The sequence below is a fragment of the Hypanus sabinus genome, chromosome 9 (genome assembly GCF_030144855.1).
Source record: "Hypanus sabinus isolate sHypSab1 chromosome 9, sHypSab1.hap1, whole genome shotgun sequence".
Classification (NCBI taxonomy): domain Eukaryota; kingdom Metazoa; phylum Chordata; class Chondrichthyes; order Myliobatiformes; family Dasyatidae; genus Hypanus; species Hypanus sabinus.
The window spans coordinates 145,717,634-145,745,293 of NC_082714.1; the positions used below are offsets into that span (position 1 = coordinate 145,717,634).

The window sequence follows — 27,660 nt, forward strand, 5'->3', positions numbered from 1 at the left end:
ATTAAGCTTCTCAGCTTTCCATTGACGAAAAGCTTTACAACAATTTATTTCATTTTCCCTTGGTGTTGTAGTGGATAGTGCAATGCTTTACAGTGCCAGCAGTCTGGGTTCAATTCCTGCTTACTGCCTGAAAGGCGTTTTTGCGTTCTCTCCCGTTACCGCGTGGGTTTCTTCCCACAGTCCAATATCGTACTGGTTGCTGGGTTATTTGGTCATTGTAAATTGTCCTGTGAGTAGGCTAGTGTTAAATTTGGGGATTGCAGGGCAGTGTAGCTCGAAAGGCCTATACCACACGGAATCTAAATAAATAAATAAATAGAATCCAGCAATTTAAATTTCAATGTGTGTCTGAAGCAGCCCAAGCATTGATGATGCAGCAACTATAGGAAGGGTTGTTGAGCATTCTTTATTGGTATACATTATCCCCGGAAAAGAAGTATTTTTGTGAGGAACAAAAATTAGAGCTAATTCCAATAAACGTAATGGGAATGTGCTCCCACAGAAAATCTTTGAAATCTGCAAAGCTGGCAGACGTAGTGATCCTGTTCACTTTAAAGGTTTGCTCTCAGATCAGTGCCCTGAGGAGTTCATCTGACTTGAGCTTCTTTGCTGTCTTGCACCTCTGTGCAACTAGTGAAAATTCTTCATCCCTGAACACTCATGAATATGTAAAGCAGGCGCACATCAGATAAAAAATAGGAGAGAATTGCTGAGAAGGAGCTGGCTGACAGAATAATGGCCCATACATTAAACATGATTATGCAGGAGTCTGAACTCTCTGTCAACCATCAGGTTTCAAAGGCTGAGACCAGTGTGAGGAACATAACTGTCGTGGTACCACAGGGCAGGCGAACAATGTTTTCAGCACTGGAAGACCTATAAATTTGTTCAGATTTGCATATCTTTCTCTTTGCATATTATCTGAAAAATGTTTGTGTAACTACTGATGAGTATTTTAAACGGTGGGAAGGAGCATGTAGGTTTAGGAGCGCTTTTCTGCATTAGAATTAGTCAAGTGCTAGGTTTTGTAATCTCTCATAGTTTGTAATTAAAACGGAAGTGGCTGCTTGGTTGAAGCTTTGGGAAGTGGTCTGAAGCGGTTTGGAAATTGGTGTTGGGTGGATGTAGTGCCTGATGACACCCTGCACTGAAGCAGTCCTGGGAACTACTGCGTGTCATATCTTTGCACAAGCAGACCTTAATATGGACGTATTGACTCACTGGCTTTCCTCCCACAATCCAAAGATGTACGGGTCCATACTAGTAAGTTGTCCGCTTGCTACGTTGGCACCAGAAGCATGAGGAAATTTGCCGGCTGACCCCAACACATCTGCAGAATGCGTTGGCGGCTGGTGCGAGCGGCACACTTCACTGTATGTTTCGATGCTGACAGATGAAGGACTGGTCTGCTTAGTGATGACACCACTGCACCACTGATCCCAGAATCACATGTTATGGTGAATTTATTATGATTTCATTCTGTGGGTGGCAATTACCAAACTAAGGTCATTAAATAAGGAAGAAAGCTAAAATGAATCTTCATTTTCCTTAGAATTATCAAAAAGTTGTCTTTAATTCCTTTTGATGGCTGACTTTATTTTTAGGGTGCTTTGGTTTGCAGTGCTCTTTTTTTATATATATAGCTGCGTGGACCAGCCATTGCTCTCAACAGGAAATTTTTACGCAGCCTAAAGTGTGTGTGGCACCTTGAGTGTTTAAATGTTAAGAAAATTCTGTGCTGAAATAAAGGCTATCTGTCCACAGGAGCATTTCAGATATTGCGTGGCCTCGTACCTGCGCAACTTAGGGGGAACAGTGGTCACCAGGGTTTGTGTTCTAGCTAGTTTATGGTACAATGTTCCCCTGCAAAGTGAAATTAGATTAAATGCTGACAGTATCCACGTAACAAAGCATAGCTATTAAATTCAGTTTATTGCTAAGATTTGTTTATTGTCCTATGAGATAATGTTGTACATGTGTGGTTCTTTCAGAAAATGGGTGTCATTGTGATTTTGGATTTGACTTTCACCTTTAGTATCTGATCTCAAATCTGGATGAGACACATGAAGAACAGTATATTTAATTTATTTATTTATTCTGGCCCTTCAAGATGCATTGCCCAGCCATCCCCCAATTTAACCCTATCTAATCACAGGGCAATTTACAATGACCAATTAACCAATCAACCAGTGTGTCTTTGGTCTGTTGGAGGAAACCAGAGCACCTGGAGGAAACCCACACAGTTACAGGGGGAAAGTACAAATTCCTTACAGATGACTAAAAGCCTAATGTAAAAATCAGTGCCTGCTAACTGCTAGAGTCGGAGGAACTAAAGGATACTTGATGTGGAAAATTGAAAAAAACAGTTCTAATGCTGGTCTCCTCTGAGGATGAAGGCTGCTCTGTTTCTAGTATTAAAGTGGAATGAAACTTTTTGGATGCTGCACCTGACTCAGGAGTACACTCCTCATGTCAACAACCAAGTCTTTATCGTATTGTGGCCTTTAACACACTTTCGAGAAGCAGGAAGATAAGGAGAGTAGAAAGAGTTGTGGAAAGGAATTAACATTGAACCTGAATTATTATGTTTTTATCTTAATATTATAGGAAGTTTGTTGGATTTCCTCAAAGGAGAGATGGGCAAATACTTGAGACTTCCACAGCTGGTTGATATGGCTGCTCAGGTTAGTGCTAATGTTATTAATTGTCAAAGGAAAAGTATGGTTTTTAAAAAAGCCTAGTGTTTTTTTCATGGATTCTTTACTAATCTGCACCTTGTTAGCATGATTCATATCATAAGCATCTTCCTTGGGACAGATTACCAGTAATAACTTGCACCCTGTACAACAAAGGAAGATATCATGCGGATAATTTGAAGTTGAACTTGATGCTGGAAATACTCAGCAAGTCAGGCAGCATTTATGCAGAGAGAAGCAGGGTTATCACTACTGGTCACAGATTCTTCATCTGAATTTAGAAGTTATCTGGCTTAGGAAGCGTGCGTTTGATATTTCAATAATATTTGAGTAATCTTTGTGTGTGTGTATATATACATATCTGTATGTATATGTATATATAGTTTAATTAAGCATTCTTTGTCATTAAAATTAATTAAGCATTATATGTAAAATTACATTAATTGCAAATGTCATCCCACTAACATATGATATGTGCCTGCCTCACTTGAAAGTAAAGACAAAGCTACGCCTGTATTCTTAGACTCCCGTGGTATTTATTGAATTAGTTTAATGTTTTGAAGTGACAAAGCATAACAGGAAGCTTTGGTTACTGGGGCTAAGTTAAAACAGAACTTTTAATGCAGCTAAATCTTCCCCTGAATTTTTCACAGCCATGCTGAGATAGCTTTGCAATAAACTACATTGCAATTCCCAAATGGGAATTTGATTTTTTTAATCTGAAATTTGTAATTAGTTCAAGGTGCACATACTGTTGTTAAACATAATGGGTGCAAATGTCAAGATACTGTTTAAAGATAAATTATTTCTGAAAGGAAACTGAAGTCAGACCGATTCTCATTTTTGCAATTAACATTTGATTCTAATTATTCCAGTAAGCAAATGTTATGTTTCTTCTTCAAAAGTCAGTTTCAAAAGAATTGAAAGTGGCATTGTGGTTCTATTAAATAGCATATTCACAGCCTGGAACCTGGATTTTCTTACGAGCTATTTGTAGGAACAATATCACTTTCTTAATGATTAATGTCCATTTGTTTCAGTTCATACATGCTCCTGGTTGGTGGGAACCATTTGTTAGAAAAAATATAAATTGGCTCAAAATTAATTATATTATTTCTAACATTAAAAATATTTAATAAAGGGGCAGAATCCAGGTGTATCATAAAAATCAGCTAGACATGTACCTAGGATTGTGACTGGTTATCTAGAACCTAGGTCCCCAACCACTGGGCTGTAAAGCATGTGCTATCAGGCCGTGAGGAAACGATATGACTTGGCTGTATGAAACGATATGAGTCAGCTGCACCTTTCCTCATTCCCTGTCACGCCCACTGTTGAACTTGAACACAAGCAAGGTCATTACCCACACGAGGTCATCAGTCGGTCATTAACCTACAGCTACTTGAGTAAAAAAACAAATGTCACTTGAGAGTTTCTTTGGAAGAGGTGGTAGGGGACATACCGGTTGTGATTAACATCCATTCCCTTTTGGCTGGTCCACAGGAATATTGTCAATATTAAACTGGTCCACGGTGCAAAAAAGGTTGGTGACCCCCTGATCTAGAAGCACAGAACATTGAAGAGCTTTCTTGGGGAAGAGTGACGTCTCAAATTGAGAGAAGGATAAAATACTGAAAATCAAAAACATGCAGATATTAGAAATCTGAAATAAAACCAAGGTGCCGGAAACATTCCATGGGTCGAGTGGCACCGTGATAAGCAACGCTTCATGGCAATAATCTTTCATGGAGAGCTGGGGTGGAGAGAGAACAACTGAGTTTTACGTGGAGGAAAGGGAAAGGGGTGGAGAGGCCAAAGAAGCTGCCCACGATGCAATGCAGGTTGTCCAGGATGACACAGCACTTTTGGAGCCAGTTGGTTAATAAACGTTGAAGGCTGTGAGACAGGAAAGATACATACTCTAAAGACAGGGATTGCTGGAAATCTCAAACAAAAGATAATATTGGAAATGCCCAGGAGACCAGATAGCACTTGTGGGGAGGCAATAACTGAGTTAAGGTGGATGACCTTGCATCAGAACTGGCCAGTCCACAAACAGAAAAGGCTTGTTAACAAAAATTGTTGAATTCAATAGTAAGGAAAAAGAATATTTCCCAAGAGATCTATGATACATGTTGAAAGGTGGTTAACACATTCCAAATAAGTACTGAGTTTGTCCTCTGACACTAAGTTGTTTCCCTGCAGTAATTGGAAGAATGTATGTCACAAGATTTTTGTTTGCGATCTTCTACAATTATTTTATGGTTTCCAGCTTGAAAGGAGTGATCAGAAGATACAGTTCAAGTTCCTAGGACGAGGCAAGCAATGTGACTTTGTTGACTTTGGAATTTATATGATACTCAGCTGAGCAAAGCATTTAAGCTTCAGACCTCTGAAGCAAATGGACTTTGGAACTAAATACTGTGGATTCCAGTTAAATGGGACACACCAGGACCAGTACATTTTGGACCAATTTAGTGGCTGCTGAATTTTCATAGGAACAATTAAAAAAGACAAACTGAGTAAGAAATAATGTACTTACATGGAATACAGAACAAATTAGAACACTACCAATGCTACTACAGTACCTTAAAACTGTATTAGTTCCTAATACTTATTAATGGAGGACTTCATCCACATCACTGTCTTTTGACTGTAAATGGACAAAATCAGTGCAGACACCTGGTGCAGATATTGGCCTGCTCTCACACAAAGCTGTCAGGGATTGTATCCTTCAAATCTTGTAGTTCCTAATTTGGTGAAGTAGTGAAATTGTTTCATTTTCACTCTTGGACGTTTTTGGCATCTTCAAGCCTGAATACTTGAAACTGTAGGGATCAAACCAGTTCTGAATTGTCTTGCCGTTTACTCCTCACCAAATATAAGTGACAAAAATTGCTACTTTTGAGCACAGATACACGCAAATGATTAAAAACTGCTTGAAGTACGGTGTTGTGACTAACAGCCACACAAGCGGACATGATTGATGCTAGTTAGAAACTGTTTGGCAACAGTTTCCTGTCCCAATTAAGCGGCATAGTATCCCAAATAAATGAAGGGATTCCTGGTAATCTTCTTGAGTAGTTTTTGTTCTTTAAGAGGTGTCCTAAATAAGCGACTGCCCCTATTACCCGATAGCCCAATTAACTGGAATCCACTGTACTTGACTCCCAAGTATACCTAAATGCAGTAAGAGAATATATTACCACATTCATTGAATTTCAGGCATTTCACCCATTATTTTCCGTACCTTTTCCATAAAATCATAGAACGCTACAGCATAATAGCCCTTGCAGTCCTTACCAAACTGCTATTCTGCCTAGACTGATTGATCCATAGCCCTCCATGCCCCTCCCATCCATTTATCTATCCAAACTTCTCTTCAATGTTGCAATTGAACTCACCTCTACCCCTCTGACTCTCAACACATGGGCCCCTCAGGGCTGTGTACTAAGTCCCCTCCTTTACTCTCTCTATACCAATGACTGTGTCACCACCCACAGCTCTAATCTGCTAATTAAATTTTCCACTGATACTACATTGATTGGCCTTATCTCAAACAATAACAAGGTGGCCTACAGGGAAGAAGTCATCTCTCTGACACAGTGGTGTCAAGAAAACCACCTCTCCCTTAATGTCGCAAAAACAAAGGAGCTGGTTGTGGATTACAGGAGGAATGGAGATGGACTAACCCAGGCATGGGCAAACTACAGCCCTCGGGCCATATGCGGCCTGTTAAGCTTTTTAATCCGGCCCACAGAACTTGATGAAATTATATTAATAAACCTTGTTAACGTTTTTTCCCCGCAATTCTGGCGCCTTCCCAGTAGATGACGCACTCTATATACATTGACCTTTGTTGAGGTGCAGCGTATTACTCCACATTTGCGCTTTACTTTGTGACCTTGTGGCGACCCATTTCCTGGCACATCCGAACCGGCTCACAATTAGCCAGCGTTCCGGCTAAGGGAGATAGCCTGTGGGGATTTGCGAGCACAGAGCTCCGCATATTGGCGCGCTCTCACTGTTCTGTCATTGTGCGGGTCGTTGTTGAGTTTTGGCACAGGGGACAATTGAATAAGAAGGAGCAGGACAAGTAGACCTGCATCTCCTACCGTTTTTGAAATAAAGACAGTCAGGAGGAGAGTGATGATGATAATATCTTGAAGGATAACAGAATTTTCAGTGCTTTAAAATAATAACTGTTACTATTTAAAAAAAGCTGTATTTTATTCATTTAATTTTCAGTGTTTTAAAAGACATTTCAATAAATAGCTAAATACCATGGGACTTCAAAGACAGATATTTTGTTGTAATGCATTTGTTCATTTTCAATTGAAATTAAAGCACATGTTTTCTATATATCCCATGATATTTTATTTTCTCTTATGAGGTGTATTACCAAAACACTCCGTCCATCTGCTCCTGGTCCGGCCCCCCCGTCAAATTTTAGAACCCTTTGTGGCCCTCAAGTCAAAAAGTTTGCCCACCCCTGGACTAACCCCTATTGACATCAATGGATCTGGGGTTGAGAGGGTAAACAGCTTGAATTTCCTCAGCATTTACATCACTGAGGACCTCACGTGGTCTGCACACACCAGCTGTGTGGTGACAAAGGCACAACAGCTCCTCTTTCACCTCAGACGATTGAGGAAGTTTGGTATGGGCCCCCAAATCCAAAGAACTTTCTACAGGGGCACAATTGAGAGCATCCTGACTGGCTGCATCACTGCCTGGTATGGGAACTGTACCTCCCCTCCCTTAATCGCAGGATTCTACAGAGAGTGGTGCGGACATCCCAACGCATCTGTAGTTGTGAACTTCCTGTGATTCAGGATGTTTACAAAGACAGGTGTGTAAAAAGGACCCGAAGAATCATTGGGGACTCTAGTCACCCCAACTACAAACTGTTTCAGCTGCTATCATGCAGGAAACGGTACCACAACATGAAAGTCAGGACCAACAGGCTCCAGGACAGCTTCTTCCGCCAGATTTGGGTGTATTTCTATGTTGCATTGACTGTATTATTTATTATAAATTACTATGATTGCACATTTAGATGGAGACATAATGTAAAGATTTTTTACACCTCATGTATGTGAAGGATGTAAGAAATAAAGTAAATTCAATTAAATTCATATCCACCACTTCTACTGGCAGTTCATTCCATACTCAGTCCACCCTCTGAGTGGAAAAAGTTCCACCTCAGGTTCCCATTAAATATTGACCTTTCACTGTTAACCTATGGCCTCTAGTTCTGGTCTCGCCCATCCTCAGTGGAAAAAGCCTGCTTGCATTTACCCTATCTATACCCCTCCTGATTTTATATACCTCTGTTATATCTCCCCTCATTCTCCTACGGTCTAGGAATAATGTTCAAAGTAAAATTTATTATCAGAGTACATACATACCACCACATACAACCCTGAGATTCGTTTTCCTGTGGGCATACTTAGCACAGTTGTAGGACAGTAACCGGACAGGATCGATGAGCAACAAACTGTGCAAATGCAATAAATAACAACAGCATGAAATAACAAGATAAGGAGTCCTCAACATGAAACCATCAGTTGTGGGAACTACACTCCCAGAGTGTTGTTATCCCCCTTTGTTCAAGAGGCTAATGGTTGAGGGGTAGTAGCTGTTCGTGAACCTGGTGGCATGTCTCCTGAGGCTCTTGTACCTTCTACCTGCTGGCAGCAGTGAGAAAGGAGCATGGCCTGGATGGTGAGGATTTTTGATGATGGATGCTGCTTTTCTACGGCAATGTTTTGTGTAGATGTGCTCATGGTTTAACGAAGTCTTAACCTATTCAATCTTCCAACAACATCTTTGTAAATTTCCTTTGTAATCTTTCTGTCTTATTGATAGCTTTCCGTTACGTAGGTGACCAGAACTACACGTAGTACCCCAAATTAGGCTTAAAAGGAGAAATACTTTAGAGGAAGTCAGAGCAGCGGGCGGCACCTGTTGGGAGAGTAGAAATGGTCAAGATTTCTCGTTGACACCACGCATCAGCACTGAGACTGGAAAAGGAAGATGGCCAGTATAGGGAGGATGGGGGAATGGTGAGACGAGGGCCAGTGAGAGAGTGTTGGACCGGGGGTTGGTAAAGGAGGATGGGCAGATGGAACTAGGCAGGGTACAGCGAGGAGACAGAAGCAGGTGGATAAGAGACAGAGCAAGCTTTAAAAGAAAAGGCAAATGGAATCAGGCTTGGGGAGATGCAGATAAAGGTGGGAGGCAGCTGCTGGAGGGTGGTAAGTGGAAATGTAAAAGCTACCAAGGCTGGTATGTGATAATTAATGTAAATGCAAAGTGATATGTTCGTCCATTGCAGTCAAAGCCCTCCCCATCATTGAGCACATCTGCAAGGAGCACTGTCACATCTAACAGGGCCCCATCATACAGGCCATGCTCTCTTCTCACTACTGACATCGGGCAGGAGGTACAGGACCCACAAATCCCACACCACCAGTGTCAGGAACAGCCGTCAGGCTCCTGAGCCAGAGTGGATAGCTTCACTCACCTCAATGCTGACCTGACTCCACAGCCCATCGACTCACTTTCCAGGGCTCCATAACTCAGTATTATTCATTTACCTTACTATTTGCACAATTTGTCTTGCTTTGCACATTGGTTGTTTGTCAATCTTTTATTATGTTTGTTTTTTCATTGATTCCATTGTATTCCTTTGTTCTACTATAAATACCTGCAAGAAAATGAATCTCAAAGTAGTATATGGTTATATATCTATCTACCTATCTATATATGAGGGTAACGGATTGATAGAATGAGGAGAGCAAGGGGATAAAAGTAACTGTTGGGGGCTGGAAGGAGGGATATTGGAAAGGGGATAACAACGTGAGATATGAGAGATTCTGTAGATGCTGTAAATCTTGAGCAAAGCACACACCATTCAGGAGGAATTCCAGCATTTTGTGTCTTGGATAAAATGGATTCAAGATTCAAGATCGTTCAATGTCATTTCCATTACAGAAGTGTAAAACAGAATTAAATAATTGTCACTCCGCATCTGATGCAGCCAAAAATAAACCACAGTAAGTTAAAGAACACAATAAAGAAGACACAATAAATATAAATGCATTAGACAGCTTATATATGTAGATTGATTTCACGTCACATGCTGGTGATAATAAACCTGATTCTGAATGTACTAAAATGACACGAGGCACAGGAGAGTCTGTACACAAGGTCACTGACAGGAAGTGGTGGGGGGTGGGTATGGAGGGGCGTGTTAGTGAGTAGCTGTTTTTGAGGTTGGTCCTGGCATGGATGTGATGTAGTCTTCTCCCTGATTAGAACATACAGTCCACGAACAGGGTGGGTGGGGTCCTTTAAGATGTTACTTGAAATTAAAAAAAATCAATGTTCATACCTTTGGGTTGTGAACTATGTAGAAGGAATTCTTTGTATTTCATCGTCTAGAACCTTACAACTGACAGCACAGTCCTAGAACACAGGGAGCTCTGATCCCAGGAAGCAACTAATGTATGATACCTCCCTACATTTTTATCTTGAATTCAATGGTATTTTAAATTTTTCAGATCTCGGCTGGCATGGCGTATGTCGAAAGGATGAATTATGTTCACCGAGACTTACGAGCAGCGAACATTCTTGTGGGTGAAAGCCTTGTGTGTAAGGTCGCTGATTTTGGCCTGGCTCGACTGATTGAAGACAATGAATACACAGCTCGGCAAGGTTAGCACTGAGCAATTAATAATGACTAAACTGATTCCAATCAATGCCATTTCAGAAGCATCCTGTCAGAATGAATTAATTAAAATTCTTTTATTTTTCAAGCTTCAGCAGAATTTGGGTGTGTGTAATGGAGTTGCACAACGGCTTGAGATTCATGTGTTGGGACAATCACATTCCCCATGTAAAAGTTTTTAAAAGTCCAAGTTTAGAGAGCGAGATCACTGTTAATTGTCTCAGGTGCATTTTTGTCACAATGTGGTCCAGCAATTGATTTTTAAGATTGCATTGTGTTTCATTGTATCCCTGGAACACAACCCTATCTAAAAGAATGTGAAATTTTCATTGCTCAGACCTGCCTTTAAGATTCCGATCCCTGTAATGCTTCTAGTAGTACCCATTCTCTTCACTGTAGGTAGTCGAAGTAGACTGTAGACTTGATTTCGCAGTTGTGGTGATGAGGAGGATAACTTGAAAAGTGTTTTGTTACTATCCTAGAGGCTGACATCAACTTGCAGATTTCAAGATTCAAGGTTGTAAATAAGTGTAAAGGAGAACAAGATACCTTGATGCAATTACAAAAAATAATGTAAAGAACACAATAATAATAAAATGTACCAATAAATATATGTGTAAGTTAATATACATTGATTGTATATCAATGCATAAGACCAAATTAGGCCATTCAGCCCATCAAAGCCTCCTCTGGCATTCCATCATGGCTGATCTATTATCCCTCTCTACCCCTGTCTTTTCCCTGTAACTTTTGATGCCCTTACTAATCATGAAACTATCATCCTCTGCTATAAATATACTAAATCTGTGGCAATGAGATTCTTCGTCCTCTGGCCAAAGGAAATACCTCCTCATCTCTGTTCTGAAGGGAACTTCTTTTCTAAGGCTGTGGCCTCTGGCCTTGGATTCTCCCACTAAGATCAGTGATGATGTAGTGTAATGATGGAAAAGGCTAAAACTTTTTCAGTTGCAGCAATCATAATAATGCTTCAATGCTTGATTTACAATAATTCAGCCTTTATTTTTCCCTTTTGTGGAAGGTTGAAAGTATTAGTAAATTAAAACCAGTGCTGTGTTGTTCTTGGTTTGTTGTCTTTGGGAATTCTCCGATTATATTAACCGTAAAGCCGGCCCCATGACTCTAATGTTACCGGATGTCAGAGTTCCCTTTTGAATTGACTTTCAGCAGCAACCAGCATAAGGAAAGAGGAAGTCAGCACCACAGATCTTTATGAATTTTTTTTTTGAGATTAGCTGTAACTGTTACTAACCACAGAATTCAGGCTAATTCTCCTGGTTGTCTGAGTCAGGACATTTTAGTTTTTCCCACCACTCTGGACTGGAGCTATCTGTTCACTATGAAGTAGAATCTCATAAAACCAGACCTATCCCATATTAGTTTTCCTTTCCTCTTTCCTAGGACCCCATATCAAACAGAGTTGCAGAATCCACAAGGTTTTAATAATCCAGTCCATCGCACCCTCCAACAGGACCACAAACAGGGTTTGGAGGCTTGTGTGCCTCGATGACCCGGAGAGCTGTGTTGGCGGGAGTCAGGGCCTTGTGCTTTGGCCCTTGGTAGGGTCACCCATGGCAAACAGGTCAAAGTGTAGAGGCCAGACTAAGAGTGGGTCACCAGTCACATTACACTGGTTCATATCATCAATGGGAAAGCTGAATTTTTATTCACCCCAAGGCTATGACAAGCCCAAACTGATAACATTGCACATTGCCTTAAGCCACAATTTCATTTTGCAGCAAAAAATTGATCTTATAAAGATCCCACTGTGTTATTATCTCTCTACCCCTCTCTCTCTACCTGCTTTCTCTCTACCTCTCTCTACCCTCTCTCTACCCCTTCCTCCCCTCCCCGTCCCTCCCTCCTCCCCCTCTGTCCCCATCTGTCTCTCTCCCCATGACTCTCTCTCCCTCGCACCTGCCCTCTCTCGCACCCGCCCTCTCTCTACCCCCTCTCTCTACCCCCTGTCTATCTCCCACTCTCTCTACACTCTCTCCCTTTCACCCTCTGTCTATACCCTTTGTCTATCTATACCCCCTCTCCCTCTCTACTCCCTGTTGTGCCACTGGCGTTTAGGGTAGCAATGAAGGTCCTCCATCTCTAGTAGTGTTCATCGTGTCAGTAGCTCAGTTTTCACTACTGTCAGTCATGCAATTCCCAAGAATACCGTAGGTGGATTCTTCATTGCTCTTTCTGTAACAGTTTTGTTTTACCAGTCCTGGTTGTTGGCCCTGAGCTGAACCCCCAAACCTGGAGGACTGGTGCCTTTGACCTGTTTTGCATGGGTGATCTTACCAAGAGCCAAAGCATAAATCCCTGACTCCAGACAAGATAGAGCTCCTGGTCATTGAGGCACACAATCCTCCAAACCCTGCGACAAGGTTGTGGTCCTCTTGGAGGCTGTTATGGACTGGATTATTAAAATCCTGTGGATTCTGCAACTTTGTTTGATGTTAGGTCAGCTAAGCTGTAAAAAAAAAATAACAGTTGGTACTTATTTATGGATGTTAAACAGTAATGTGTAAAATAATGAACTGCTGGGTTCCATAAGGGATATTACATACACACTGACAATTAGGGCACTCTACTCCCCTTCAGACATGCTGACCTTTAACCTGACCCCTTACCTACAGTAACATAGAAAACCTACAGCACAATACAGGCCCTTTGGCCCACAAAGCTGTACCAAATATGTCCTTAACTTAGAAATTAACTAGGGTTACCCATAGCCCTCTATTTTTCTGAGCTCCACGCACCTGTCCAGGAATCTCTTAAAAGATGTTATCGTATCCGCCTCCACCACCATTGCCGGCAGCCCATTCCACTCACCCACCATCTCTGCATTAAAAAATAAACATCTCTGACAGTGACTAATACACAATCAGCATACTCAACCATGAAATTAAACTGGCAGACTCCAGAAGTAGCTGCTTTTCTTGTTTTTTGATACATGTCAACAGTAAATTCTGAGAGAGCTCATAAATTAGTGAGTAATAAATATGGTCCAAATTGGTTATGTGCATCAGTTACCTGATTGGGGATCCTGAGCTGAAAGGCTGCGGGTTGAGTTGTGATCCAGGACTTGGAAACATTCATCACGGCACACTGCTGAGGTGAGGAGTGCTTTCTGAATGGTAGTGTGCATGGATAATGCGTTCAACTTTAAGTGAGCTTTTTAAAGTATAATGCTGATTTATTACATATAGAGTATACAAGAATGTTGGATAATAAATGTCTATCATTTTTGTCAAGCATTACTTTATGCCACCCATTCACAGGTTAATGTAGTCAACAATTCCATCATATCCAGCAAGGAATCTTAAAAACACTTAATGTGAGTGGATAATACTGGCAGAGTGGCTGTTGACTAGTTTACAACAATGTCCATCAGGTCTTTATCCAACGGTCTGCCACTGCTGAAAATAAAAATGTACGCATGTACAAAAGCAAAATTACATAGTTGCTATAAAACCTAAATTAGTCTGAGGTCTGTCAGCTCGAATGTTAAGTCTGCAAATCCGGACCAGGGCCTGGAGGTCGAAGGTCACATGTTTGAGAGTCCGCGGGCAAGGATTGGAGGCCCAGAGGTGGCTTGCCCTGGGTTTGGGGGCCTCTGTGTGTGGGGGAATGAGTGGAAGGGTGGGAAAGGGGCTTATTTGTGTTGCTCTGCTGAATATTGTGGGCACGCTATGGTTGTCGCCAGAACATGTGGGGAAACTTGCCAGCTGTCCCCAGCACCTCTTGGGTGTGTTCGTTGTGAACACAGACGACTGATTTCACTGTACGTGTGATAAATAAATCTGAATCTGTACCCAAAATAGACGATATTGAAGATACTCGGGTCAGCCAGGTGGAGAGAGGAAAATGACGTTAATACTTCATGATGATGACCACTCATCAGATGAATGTTGTATGCCGTAATATTTTTAATTCTAAGTAACATCTTAATAATGTAAGAAATACTGTGCCTGCTTTTCAGTGAGTGTAGTGTAGAATTTATAGATATATAATTGAGTAGCCTCTGTGATAACCTCATGGAAATTAATCTGTGAAATATTCTCAAGTCGAATACATAAGTCTTCCATGTTATCTCAGTCCCTTCGTTAACTTGCCTTCTACTATTCATAAATCTATTTCCATATCCCCAAGGAATTGTTTGCCCTTATGGTTAAGCAAATATAATTGAAGAGAATTATATCATTTGCTGCAGCATTGTTGAGTTAAATAGTTTGCAATGCAAAGTGGTGTAATTGCTCCCAGTAAATATCTAAATTCTATGCGGTATAATAGTATATAGTTGTGCAGAGTCCTGCCGAAGGGTCTTGGCCTGAAATGTCAACTGTTTCCTCTTTTCCATAGATGTTTCCTGGCCTGCTGAGTTTCACTATTTTGTGTGTGTTGCTTGGATTTCCAGTGTCTGCAGATTTTCCCGTTTGTGGTAGAAGCTTGCCTGTTCATCTCTTTTCTTAACTTGCATTCATGTGTTACAGGAGCTAAATTCCCTATCAAGTGGACGGCACCGGAAGCTGCACTTTATGGACGGTTTACTATCAAATCTGATGTGTGGTCGTTTGGAATTCTGATGACTGAATTAGCTACAAAGGGCAGAGTACCATATCCAGGTAAATCCTAAAGTACAGAAAAAACCTCCTGGTAACTGAGTATTAAACCATACTTGTGAAAGGAGCACAGTCAGCAAACACTGTTAGAATCAGAATTAGAATCATGTTTAATATCACTGACATACAGAATGCCATGAAATTTGGTGTTTTGTGGCAGCAGTACATTGCAATACATAAACTATATACAAAATTATTAAATTAATTAAGTAGTGCAAGTAAGTCGGCAAAAATACTGAGATAGTGTTGATGGGTTGGTTCATTGTTCATTCAGAAATCTGAGGGCAGAGGGGAAGAATGTGTTCATAAAATATTGAGTGTGTGTCTTCCGGGCACTCCATTTTTCAGAAAGATACGAAGGCTTTAAAAAGAGCAGAAGAGATTTTACATAAATGAGCTTTGGGAAGTGGAACCTTGGCAATGTGGGTAGACTGGAGAAACTCTGATCATTTTCCTTGGAAAAGTTTGCAGGGAGATGGATACAGGAGGGTATAGATCTACTGTAGGCGGTGGACCGAGAGAACAAAGAATGGAAGTGAAAACCAGAGATTCAAAGTACATTTATTATCAACCCTGAGATTCATCTTCCTGCAGACTGCCACGAAACAAGGAAACACCGTGAAAGAAAATAATCAAACACCCAGTGCGCAAAAAAAAAAACAAATTGTGCAAATAGCAAAAATTAAGCAAATAGCACACAGAATATTAAACATCAAACCACAGAGTACTTGAAACAGGCTAGGAAGGTTCAATTTAAAAGTGACATGAGTAAAAAATATATTGAAGTAAAGGACGAAGGGTCTCGGCCCGAAACGTCAATAGTGCTTCTTCCTATAGATGCTGCCTGGCCTGCTGTGTTCCACCAGCATTTTGTTTGTGTTGTTTGAAGTAAAGTGTGGTTTGGCTTAGAATGCACAGCCAGGAGTAATAATGGAGACAGTTTCATGTGTAATATTGACCTTGAGGTTGGATAATTATATGGAACAAACAAAATAATTTGCAGTATTGTAGGGAGAGAATGAGGGTGTGGTGTTAGCTGCATTGCTCTTACAAAGGCAATAGTGTGACCAAATGGTCTTAATGCCTGCTGTGTTCTATAAAACAAGACCATAAGATATAGAAGCCGATATAGATATAGAATTTGGTGTGATATACTTTATCCGGTGCTCCCAGTGCAGCCTTTTATATATTGGTGAGACCCGACGCAGACTGGGAGACCATTTTGCTGAACACCAACGCTCGGTCCGCCAGAGAAAGCAGGATCTCCCAGTGGCCACACATTTTAATTCCACGTCCCATTCCCATTCTGATATGTCTATCCATGGCCTTCTCTACTGTCAAGATGAAGCCGCACTCAGGTTGGAGGAATAAAACCTTATATTCCGTCTGGGTAGCCTCCAACCTGATGGCATGAACATTGATTTCTCTAACTTCCGTTAATGCCCCTCCTCCCCTTCTTACCCCATCCCTTATTTATTTATTTATTCCCCCTTTTTTTCTCTCTCTCTGCCCCTCTCGCAATCACTCCTTGCCTGTTTTCCATCTCCCTCTGGTGCTCCCCTCCCCCTTTCTTTCTCCCTATGCCTCCCGTCCCATGATCCTTTCCCTTCTCCAGTTCTGTATCCCTTTTGCCAATCACCTTTCCAGCTCTCGGCTTCACCACACCCCCTCCGGTCTTCTCCTATCATTTCGGATTTCCCCCTCCCCCTCCTACTTTCAAATCTCTTACTGTCTTTTCCAGTTAGTCCTGATGAAGGGTCTTGGCCCGAAGCGTCGACTGTGCTTCTTCCTATAGATGCTGCCTGGCCTGCTGTGTTCCACCAGCATTTTGTGTGTGTTGCTTGAATTTCCAGCATCTGCGGATTTCCTTGTAGAAGCAGAATTAGGCCATTTGACCCATCTGCTCCGTCATTTCATCATGACTGGTCCATTTTTTTCTCTCAGCCCAAATCTCCTGCCTTCTCCCTATATCCCATCATGCCCTGACCGGTCAAAAATCTATCTGCCTCTGCCTTAAATATATGTAAAGACTTGGCCTCCACAGTTGCCTGTGAGATTCGCCACTCTCTAGCTAAAGAAATTCCTCCTCATCTCCGTTCTAAAAGGTCACCCCTGTATTCTGAGGCTGTGGCCTCTGGTCCTAGCCCCCCCCCCCCCCCCCCACCATAGGATGAATCCTCTCCACATCCACTATATCAAGGCTTTTCACCATTTGATAGGTTTCACCTAGGTCACTCCTCATTCCTACTTCACAATTGGCCATGCTAATCGTGATCAGTTATAACCAGAATCCATTATGTAATTTTTTTAAATAAGTTGCTTATGGATATTGGAAACAATTTGCATAGAAGTCTGTAAATACGGGGTAAGGAATAATTGAGGTGCCACAAGCAGTCACCACACTTGAGGAATTAGAGCAAAACTCAGATGAAGTAAGAAGTGTAGATTTTATCTCTGTGGAATGTTCTGTCTGCTAAATGATACAAAACTAAATGGCATAAAAGTATCAGCAACTGGAATTGATTATCAAAATTTGATGAATTATGCCCAAGACAGCTTCCTGTACCTTTCTTGCCATGGCATTGGCTGTGGCCAATTGCAGGAAACATTTTTGTCCCATGTAAAGTCATCTGAACTACAAATGGCGCACAAATAGTTTCAATTAGAGACTCGTCAATACCCACTATATTGAGAAATTACTACATTTTAACAGAGATCATGAGTTGCTGAGCTCAAGAAAGGCAAGGATCTGCTAAAGCTTCTAGCCATGTTGTTGGATTTAGAATGGAGCAGACTCCACTCCCTTGTCCCTCCTTATTTACCAAGCCTGGAGGAACAGTCTATGACACAAGCAATATGGTCATGCCTTTGGGGTGGATTTGAAAGTTCACTTGATAAATGCTTTTGTAGATTTATCTCCTAAAATAGAGCTAATGTTGACAGGTTGGGCAGGGATAGAACAACTAATCCATCGGCCTGCTGGAATTGCACAACCATGATGATTTAAGCAGTGTGATTCACACCAGAGCCGACACCCAGTAACCGTATCACACCCAGACTCTGACTCACTGAGTAAACCGAACAGATGTAATTTTTTAACTTCAGACATTTATAGGTATGGCCACACATCTTTACTCTCCTTATATACCACACATATATACCACACATTAACTTAATGCAATTTTTCTTAAGTTTATTTCTGAAAAATGGAGGCACAAGAGCCTGCAGATGCTTGAGCAACAAAGTTGAAACACATGCTTATTTCTGAAAAAGATTTGTTTTGACATCTTATAGATTGTTGGTTTTCAGTTTAATTTATTTCATTTTTCTTAAGCTGGTAGCATCACAACAAGTTTTGTAACATCATAATTCCACATGGTTCTACATCAGAAGAAGTGGCATTTTTGATTTGAAAATGAGAGTCCCAACAGATAATGACTGTAGTGTGTTACCCATTCATCAGTGCTGTGGTATGCACAAACAATTCAGACAGCACCTACAGCCACCCAGTCAAGTTTTGTCTGCCTCATCAGAATCAGGATTAATATCACCGGCATGTGTTGTGAACTTTGCTAACTTGGCAGCAGTAGTTCAATGCAATACAAGATAACAGAGGAAAAAAACTGAATTACTGTAAGTGTGTGTGTGTGTGCGTGCGTGTATAAAATAGTGTAAAAAATAGAAATAACAAAGTAGTGAGGTAGTGTTCATGGATTCTATGTCCATTCAGAAATCAGATGACAGACGGGAAGAAGCTGTTCCTGAATCAATGAGTGTGTGGCTTCAGGCTCCTGTACCTCCTTCCTGTTGGTAGCAATGAGAAGAGGCCATGTCCTGCGTATGCCACATGAGACTTTAATTCTTGGGACTTGTATGGATGTTGCACTTCCTCTAGGGAGCTTTGACCACCTCAACGTTTGTGTTTCCGCAAGCTCAGACACTGAGCTCCAAGGCATCGGTCTTGTATTCCTGGATGTTAATGAGATGAATGGCCTTTTGCTCAACATCTACAAGACCAGAGTACAACATTGCAGCCTGATTCACTGCTCCTTTTTGCTCAAATACACTGAATAGAATTATAACAGTTTAAGTGATGGTCCAGAGAATTAACTACTTGATGGATTTTTTATAATTTATAGCAGTTTTGTACCTTGTGGGGAGAAACAATTTTACATTTATATAATGCTTTTTCATACAACTCGTGTTCTATTCGATTAATAGCCTTTTATGAAGCAGCATGAATATTATTGAAAGTAGCACAGCAGGCAATTAATCTGCATCTGAAATTCATATACTGTACCTGGTTAAATAATTAAGTGTCTGTAAGTGGCCCCAGTACAGTTCCCCAATCATTCCAGAAGATTTCTGAATGGTCCATGAACCCATGAACAGTACCTCACTATAAAAGCTTCACTTTTTACCCTTGAAGACAGCCAGAGCAGTGGGGCAGATAATGTGCGTCAACAGGGGATAGTCCTTGGATGGACATTGTCTGTTTATTATATACAGTACATGAAATACAAACTAAGCACTTTGACGGCTGGCTACTTAATAGTCTGCACTGAACTGCATCTGACCAGTCATTACTTTTAAACCCTAGGAGAGTGCAATCAACTCACAGACTACAAGTCATCCTGATTCATGCTGATTGCTATTTGCTGTGAGGCTGAGGAGATATCATAGTGTTTGTCAGTGCTGTGTTTAATATATTTTTAGGATTAATGTTAATTGCAAGTTTATAGCTATTGTCCTTCCCGCCACAGAGAAGTATTTTCTGGATGTGGTTTGTTTGTTAGTCATCAAAGCAAATTCACAGAGTGACCCTTTCTGCCCTTCTCTGCCAGGCCATTTACTTAATGGAGTTGCTGCGATAATCCCTGCTCCTCCCACGTGTGCGTGCATCTTGTTCCTCATCCAAGTATTTAACCCTTTCTATACTTGGCCAGTTTTATGCCTCTTTCTAATACCCCTGCCCTTTACCTGGATGCTTCTGTTATGATGCTGCTGCTGCTGCTGCTAAGTTAACAAATTTCACGTCACAATGCCACTGATAATAAACCTGATTCTGATGTTCCAGTAGAAAACCTTAATCCACTAGCTTGCTTCCCAGATCAATTGCATTGCTGCTTCTCTGTCACCCTCTAGCCTGCTGCTGCAGGCTTTAGTCAGCCATGATGTTTAATTTTAATTTTGAATACAGCCAGCACACAGGAATTGAACGAGAAATTGCTAAATGTCATTTAGGTAGGTGATACCAGTAAATTTTCAGTGAGTTAGCTCACATAGAAAATAAGGTGTTCAGAGACACCAGCTAAATTTATTATCAAAGTATATATATATATATATATATATATATATATATATATATATATATATATATACATCACCATGTACAACCCCGAGATTTACACTCAATAACTATTGTCCGCAGCTCACAGAATATCGCTGAGGTTCGCTGGTGCTATCTTGGAACTATCAAAGTGCACTATCAGATGACTTGTTGGCGTAATCCGATGCAATATGCCACATGGAGGAATTGGAAATTAAGAGTATATCTGCAGTTAGCATTCATTTCTACATCAGAATCAAAAGCAGCTTTATTAGCACTGACAAATGTTATGAAGTTTGTGGTTTTGTGGCTGCAGTACAGTGCAATATATAATAGCTGTAAGTTGCAATAAAAAATATATATTAACAAAATATACTGCAAAAAGAGAGCAAAGTAGTGAGGTACTGTTCATGGACCATTCAGAAATCTTGTGGAATAAACTTTTACTAAAATGTTGAGTGTGTATCTTCAGTATCCTGCACCCCCTCCGATGGCATTAAGGCGAAGAGGGCATATCCTAGGTGGTGAGGGTTCTTCATGATGAATGCCTCCCTTTTTCAGGCATTACCTTTAGAAGATGCCCTCAATGGTGGGGAAGCTAATGCCGGTGAGTTTACATGAGCTAGGCTTACAACCCTCTGCAGCTCCATACACTGATGTCCAAGATCACCACTTTAACTCTCCCCTGTCTCCTAGATTGCTTCTCCAAAATCCAGACGACTAAAACCAGAAATTTTCATCAATTACTGAATCCTCATCAGAAACTCCCTTTGCCAACCACACTGATTCAATTCCTTTCAATAGTGTTTGAAACCAAACTAGGCTGTTCACGACCTAACCCTCGTTTTATAGCCTGTGATAGACCACTCAAACTGGCTTTATTCACTGCTCATTCACTGCTGAAACTCTCTTCTATGTCTTTTGTCGTCTCTAGACTGGACCATTTCAAGGCAGTTATCATCAATCTCTCACGTTCTTCTCTCAGCAAACTTAATCCTCAGTCCATCCAGTACCAACACCATCCTGAATCGGCCAAAACACTGATCACTGAACATAATCTATGGGTTCATTTTCAAGCAACTCATGCTCCCAGTATTATTTATTATTATCAATGTTTGTTTTTCTTTTGTATTTTCAGTTTGTCTTAGAACATAGATCAAACAGTACTGCACAGGAATGGCCCACAATGTTGTGCCAAACCAATTAAATTAGCAATCAAATGACCACACATGAGGCTGCTTTACAAGCTATGAGCCCATGGTATCTCATGAAATATTCTAGCATGGATGAAGCATTGGCTGATTGGCAGGAGGTAAAGTGTGGGAATAAAGGGCTGACTGCCAGTGGCTAGTGGTGTTCCAAAGGGGGCTAAGTTTGGACTGTTACTTTTTATGTTATATGTCATTGTTTTGGATGATAGAATTAATGGACTTATTGCAAAGTTTGCAGATGATATGAAGCTAGATGGAGGGACAGGTAGTTTTGATGTAGTAGGGAGACTACAGAAGGACTTCGACAGATTAGGAGAATGGGCATAGAAATGGCAGATGGAATAAAGCTTTGGGAAGTGAATGGGCATGGACTTTGGTAGAAGAAATGAAAAGGTTGACTATTTTCTAAATGGAGAGCAGGTACAAAAAAAACTGAGGTGCAAAGGGACTGGGAGTCCTTGTACAGGATTCCCTAAAGGATACTTTGCAAGTTGAGTCTGTAGTGAGGAAGGCACTTACAATGCTAGCATTAATTTCAAGAGAATGTAATGTTGAGACTTTATAAAGCACTAGTGATACCTCACTTGCAGGACTGTGAGCAGTTTTGGGCCCCTTTTCTCAGAAAGGATGTTCTGAAAATGGAGAGGGTTCAAAGGAGGTTCATGAAAATGATTCCAGGATGGCTTGTCATATGAAGTGCATTTGATGGCTCTGAGCCTGTTTTAACTAGAATTCAGAAGATTAAGGAGTGACCTCATTGAAACCTATCAAATAGTGAAAAGGTTTGATAGAGTGGATGTCGAGACGACATTTCCTATGGTGGGAGAGTATAAGGCAAGAGGCTACAGTCTCAGAATAGAGGGGTGTCTTTTTAGGTTGGAGATGAGGGGGAATTTCTTTAGCCAGTGAGTGGTGAATCTCAAATTATTTGCCATTGGCAGCTGTGTCTTTATATATGTATATATGTGTGTGTATGTATATATATATATATTTATGGTAGAGGTTGATAGTTTCTTGATTGGTAAGGGCATGAAGGGATATGAAGAGAAGGCAGAAGGGATTGGGGCTGAGAGGAAAATTGGAGCAGCCATGATGAAATGGCAGAGCAGACTTAATGGGCCAAAAGTCCCAATTCTACTCTTATATTTTATGGTTCTGAAGGATCGTGAACAGCAGTTAATTGGAAAACCAGACAATGCTGATTTAATATTCACTTGGGTGTCAAGTGTGGGTGTGAAGAAATGGTGTGAAAGTTGTTTGTATTTCAAAGGAAGCATTGTAGGTACATTGTAAATATATTGTCCTTTGATCTTTAGTATAAAAAATGTCATGTAATGTTGGGTCGGGCTGGCCTCTTTTTCCAAAAAGGGTCTCAATATGATATCTGCTGTGACTATGTGACTACTTCATATTTACCTGCTGCCTCTCTCTGGTGACTTTGTTCATCACAGTGGATTAAATTTACTAGATCACAGAAAGGAACTGAATTCTTCAATTCAGTGGGTTTCAGATTGCAGTATTTTTGTTTTTTTATTATAATTTTACGGAGAATGAAAATCTACTCTACACCAAGAAGAGGCTGAAAGGTGCCAACACTTGGAACTCTTACTCATGCCAACTTGTTTTGATTGACAGGAATGGTAAACCGGGAGGTCCTGGATCAGGTGGAACGTGGTTATCGAATGCCGTGCCCTCCCGATTGTCCCGAGTCCCTCCATGATCTCATGATCCAGTGCTGGAAGAAGGAGCCAGAAGAGAGACCGACCTTTGAGTATTTGCAGGCCTTCCTAGAAGATTACTTTACTTCTACAGAACCCCAGTACCAGCCAGGAGAAAACTTATAGGCTCAGTCACTGAAGGTAGCATTGGAGACCGTGTGCAGCTTGAAAAATGCAAAAATTCAATCAGCCTAGCTGCACGCCGCCCTTAAATCGGCTTAATAACTGGAATTCCCGTGCACTGTGCACTAATTCATTTTTGCATATTCTTCCACAGTGTATAGCTAATTTTGTTTATGAGGCACTATAGATATTTAATTTGAATTTCAACACCTATTGATGGTTAAGGTTCTGACTGAAGAGGTAATGAAGAATTTCCTTGTACAAACAAAGGCAAAATACCAAATAAGAAATTCTGTCTCCTTAATTGATTTTTAACCTCTCAAACCTCTGACTGTCCCTTCTATAGTTTACCTACAAAAACAAATCTAGAATGTTATCTTTACAGCAGCATTTCCTTCTACGATTGGGAAAGTATAGTAATCCAACCAAGGATTAAAACACACTAGAGGTCTATCATGCTTTTGGTGACAGACTAGTTACTCTAGAGAAAAATGTTCTTGTATACAATTTACTTAACTGGAAATTGCAACAACATTAGGACATTTTGCACATTTCCTTTTTAGTATTTTTGGTATAACATGCTTTTATTATTATTTATATTTTAATCCGTATAAATTGTAGAGAACTAATTCTGATTAATATGATGGTAAAGCCTACTTATTTCAGTGTTTTGTCTCCCCTGTGGTACTTTATGTATATAATGTTTTTTTTTGCTGATGAGAGGAACGAAAACATTGGATAAGCTGCCATCTTTTCTGACTTGATATAGCAATAATGTGTTCAAGATAATGAAACATTTTGCTGTTTCTTAAGAATAATAAGTGAGTTGGTTGGCTTGCAGAGATAGTATTAATTGGTTATAGCAGACATATTAGGCAACCATGATAATCGCATTGTGGTTTCAGTTGAATATGTGTGTGTGCAAACCCAGGCCCATTGTAGTAGGTGTCCTCAGGACTACCATCTAGTGGTCAATGTGAATATGAGACAAGCAGTTCTGTTTTCCAGACAGAATTAATGAGGTGCCAAACACGAATGCTTATTACAGACGCACATTTAATGCCACTGGATATATGAAAATTTGCAGAATACCATGGTAAAAATCTTTTTATTGCAAATAAATCAGCCTCAATAAATATTCGCTTAGTTTGAAGCCAAATGAGTACACCTTTGGCCATTGTTATGTGAATATTAAAATATGCATTTGTGTGAAAATTCTTTGTCCTAGAGATGTTAACCCATTCATTTTAAACCTGTTAACATTGTTAAAAAGGAATTGCATACAAATCCATAAATTATTCAGCACTAATATTTGCACAGTGGGATTTCAAGGCCGTGGATTTTAAGGTGATAGAAGTATTTTTGCACAGGCTGTAATATATATTCTGTTTTGCACACTTTACCAGGATTGCATTGTAGAGATTTTCTCATACTCTGCAGAATGTCTGAAAACATGTTTCACTGGGTGTTGAAGGTTGTTTCTTTGATGGGCAATGACAATTTACTTCTGTGATCATCAATTTATTGTTGATAGCCAAGTAAAGGTCAGCTGAGGGAGTCAGGCGTGGGAATTGAGCATCAATGGACACTATTGCTATGGGTACAAACTATATATGTTGGACTGCATTAGAATAGCAACGATCTGTTGTAATGCAAAGACTGGGGGGGGGGATCATAACTTTATTGATGGCTCTTTATTGAATCACCTGTAATTTATGTGCTGTATCAAGACGTTTATAAAGTTGGATCCAAAGAGTTTAGTTTCCATAAAATGCTGTAATGAGCTATGTTCCAAGAAGGCTCCCTCATTTCCCCACAAAAAAAAATGATGTTCCTCCTGTTAATTAGTTCTATTTTAACCTGTGTTACCTTAATTTCACTACAATAATTTCTGATCAGAATAGAGTTTTAGCAGTATCTTCACTGGTAGTTGGTCAAACTAATGAATTAGTGGAAACATTTTGTCTCCCTTCGTAGCTGCCTTCTCAAAAAAAGCAAACTGCTTTCACGTGCGTTGGGAAGAACAGGCTCTGCCTTCTGTTCTTCAGATCAGCACAAAGATGGAGATTGAGATGGTGAAATGAATAGAAGACAAGTGAATGATCGTGTGGAAATTATCCCAACTTCCTCATCATTAGCTGAATAATCTTGGCTCTTAATTCATGCAAAGTGAATTTTAGCTAACATGCTAATACAAGTTCAGTTTGAACAGCACATTAAGTGTTTTGTTTCCTTTTCAGGCTGACTATCAAGCTAACAATAATCAGTGCATGAGAGTTCAGATTTTGGAAAATATAGGCAAGAAATGGTACAATTGAAAAATCTTGTTAATAATCCTCTGTGAATTCCTAATGAGTGTGAATAATTTGTTATTCATTAGCTACTAACTGTAGTTGGTAATGCCTCTTAAATCACAGGCCTATCTCTTGTCATTGTCTCACTGTGATCAAAGACTGCACAGAATCTTAAGGATGCATTTGGAATGAAACAATGTGTGGGGGAAAAGGAAAATGAAGTTTGTGCTGAATTGAGAAAATGTTTTAGCTAGCTTGGTGAATTGAGGACCAAGGTCACTGGAGTTAAATGGAATAGGTTCAGTCAGTCCTTTGTATATAATATAAAGTATTACAAGATTTTAGGGCAAAATGTATGCTGTTCAAGTTTTCACTTCCCAGCTGCAGCTGTTTCAAGACAGCACAACAACGTAGTGGTTAGCATACCACTCTACAGTACCAGCAACCCGGGTTTAATTCCGGCCACTGTCGGTGAGGAGTCTATACATTCTCCCCATGAACACATGGGTTTCCTCCCACAGTCCAAAGACGTACTGGTTGATAGGTTAATTGGTCATTGTAAATTGTCCCATGATTAGGCTCGGGTTAAATTAGGTGTTGCTGTGCGGCATAGCTCAAAGGGCCTAGTCCGCTCTGTATCCGAACAAACAAATAAAAATTGGTAAAACAGCTACTAAAGTGATTTTCATAATTTCTCTTTGATGCTCTGTTTTTTAATTATCTATAATACTGAAATTCCACGTTTTTTCTTTATGAAAAGAATGAATTGTGTATGCAATGTTTTGTTATTATGGTACTTAAGACTTACGATGTACACATTCCCAAGGCCTGTGCAGAGAATATATTGATTTTCAATTATTAATTAATTTTTTTTTACAAAAAATGCAATCTTTGCATTTTGAAAACCTTAATATTCACCTTTATATATGTATTTCCACATATTTCTGCTGTGTATAATTATGTTTGGGTGTAAGCTCTTTTGTAATTTTGGGGAAGGGTGGGGAGTAAGTTTTTTTTTGCAAATTCATGTTCCATTTTTGTGCAATTAAACAAAAAATGATTAAGCTACACTGATTTTACCACTACTTTTTGCCTGTAGAAGAAATATCACGATGTTTACTGTGATGGTGGGAGTATTAATGAACAAAAGATGGCAAGAGCAGAATTTCCATTCAACATGCTTGTTCAGCCTCAGGCCTTATATCTTCTATTCCAGTTCTCACAGCCCTCAATTCCCTGAGCCTATCTACTTTCTCTAAGCATCTCCCAGGGTTTAGCCTCTGTTACTCTCCAGAATAAGGAAGTTCTGCTATTTACCATCATGTGTGTAAAGCACCTCCGTTTTAAATGGCCACACCAACTACATCTCACAATCAAAGGAAAATCGTTTGTTTAGATCCAGAACAGGAAGTGTCAGGATTGGATTTCTAACCAAAATTATCTTCCAGCCACATTTTGAACTCTGTTTGACATACATAATTTTTCAGGTTCAAGTTTATTGTCATTTGAATGCCCATGTGTATGGGGTCAGTGTTGGGACCACTTTTTTTATGCTGTATATCAATGATTTACATGATGGAATAGATGACTTTGTTGCCAAGTTTGCAGATGATACAAAGATGGGTGGAGGGGCAGGTAGTGTTTAGGAAATAGATAGGCTGCAGAAGGACTTAGATTAGGAGAATGGGCAAAAAGTGGGAAATGAAATACAATATTGGAAAATGCACAGTCATGCACTTTGGTTAGGATTCATTTCAAGAGGTCCTGAATACAAGAGCAGGATGTGATGCTGAAGCTTTATAAGGCACTGGTGAGGCCTCACCTTGAGTATTATGGGCTCCTCATCTAAGAAAAGATGTGCTGGCTTTGAAGAGGGTTCATAGCAACTTCCCAAGGATGATTTCCAGGAATGAAAGG

General features: G+C 40.2%; 1 protein-coding gene across 3 annotated transcripts in view; it reads left to right on the top strand.

Moving 5' to 3' along the window:
• The window catches only part of LOC132399879 (proto-oncogene tyrosine-protein kinase Src-like), a 217,714-nt gene extending 190,903 nt beyond the window's left edge, over positions 1-26,811 (top strand). For all 3 annotated transcript variants that reach the window (XM_059980747.1, XM_059980746.1, XM_059980748.1), the window contains 4 exons: positions 2,608-2,684; positions 10,265-10,418; positions 14,940-15,071; positions 23,244-26,811. In XM_059980747.1, the coding sequence (XP_059836730.1) occupies positions 2,608-2,684; positions 10,265-10,418; positions 14,940-15,071; positions 23,244-23,452 (572 nt within the window). In that variant the 3' untranslated portion in view covers positions 23,453-26,811. The remainder of the gene's footprint in view (positions 1-2,607; positions 2,685-10,264; positions 10,419-14,939; positions 15,072-23,243) is intronic.
• Positions 26,812-27,660: the final 849 nt, after the last annotated feature.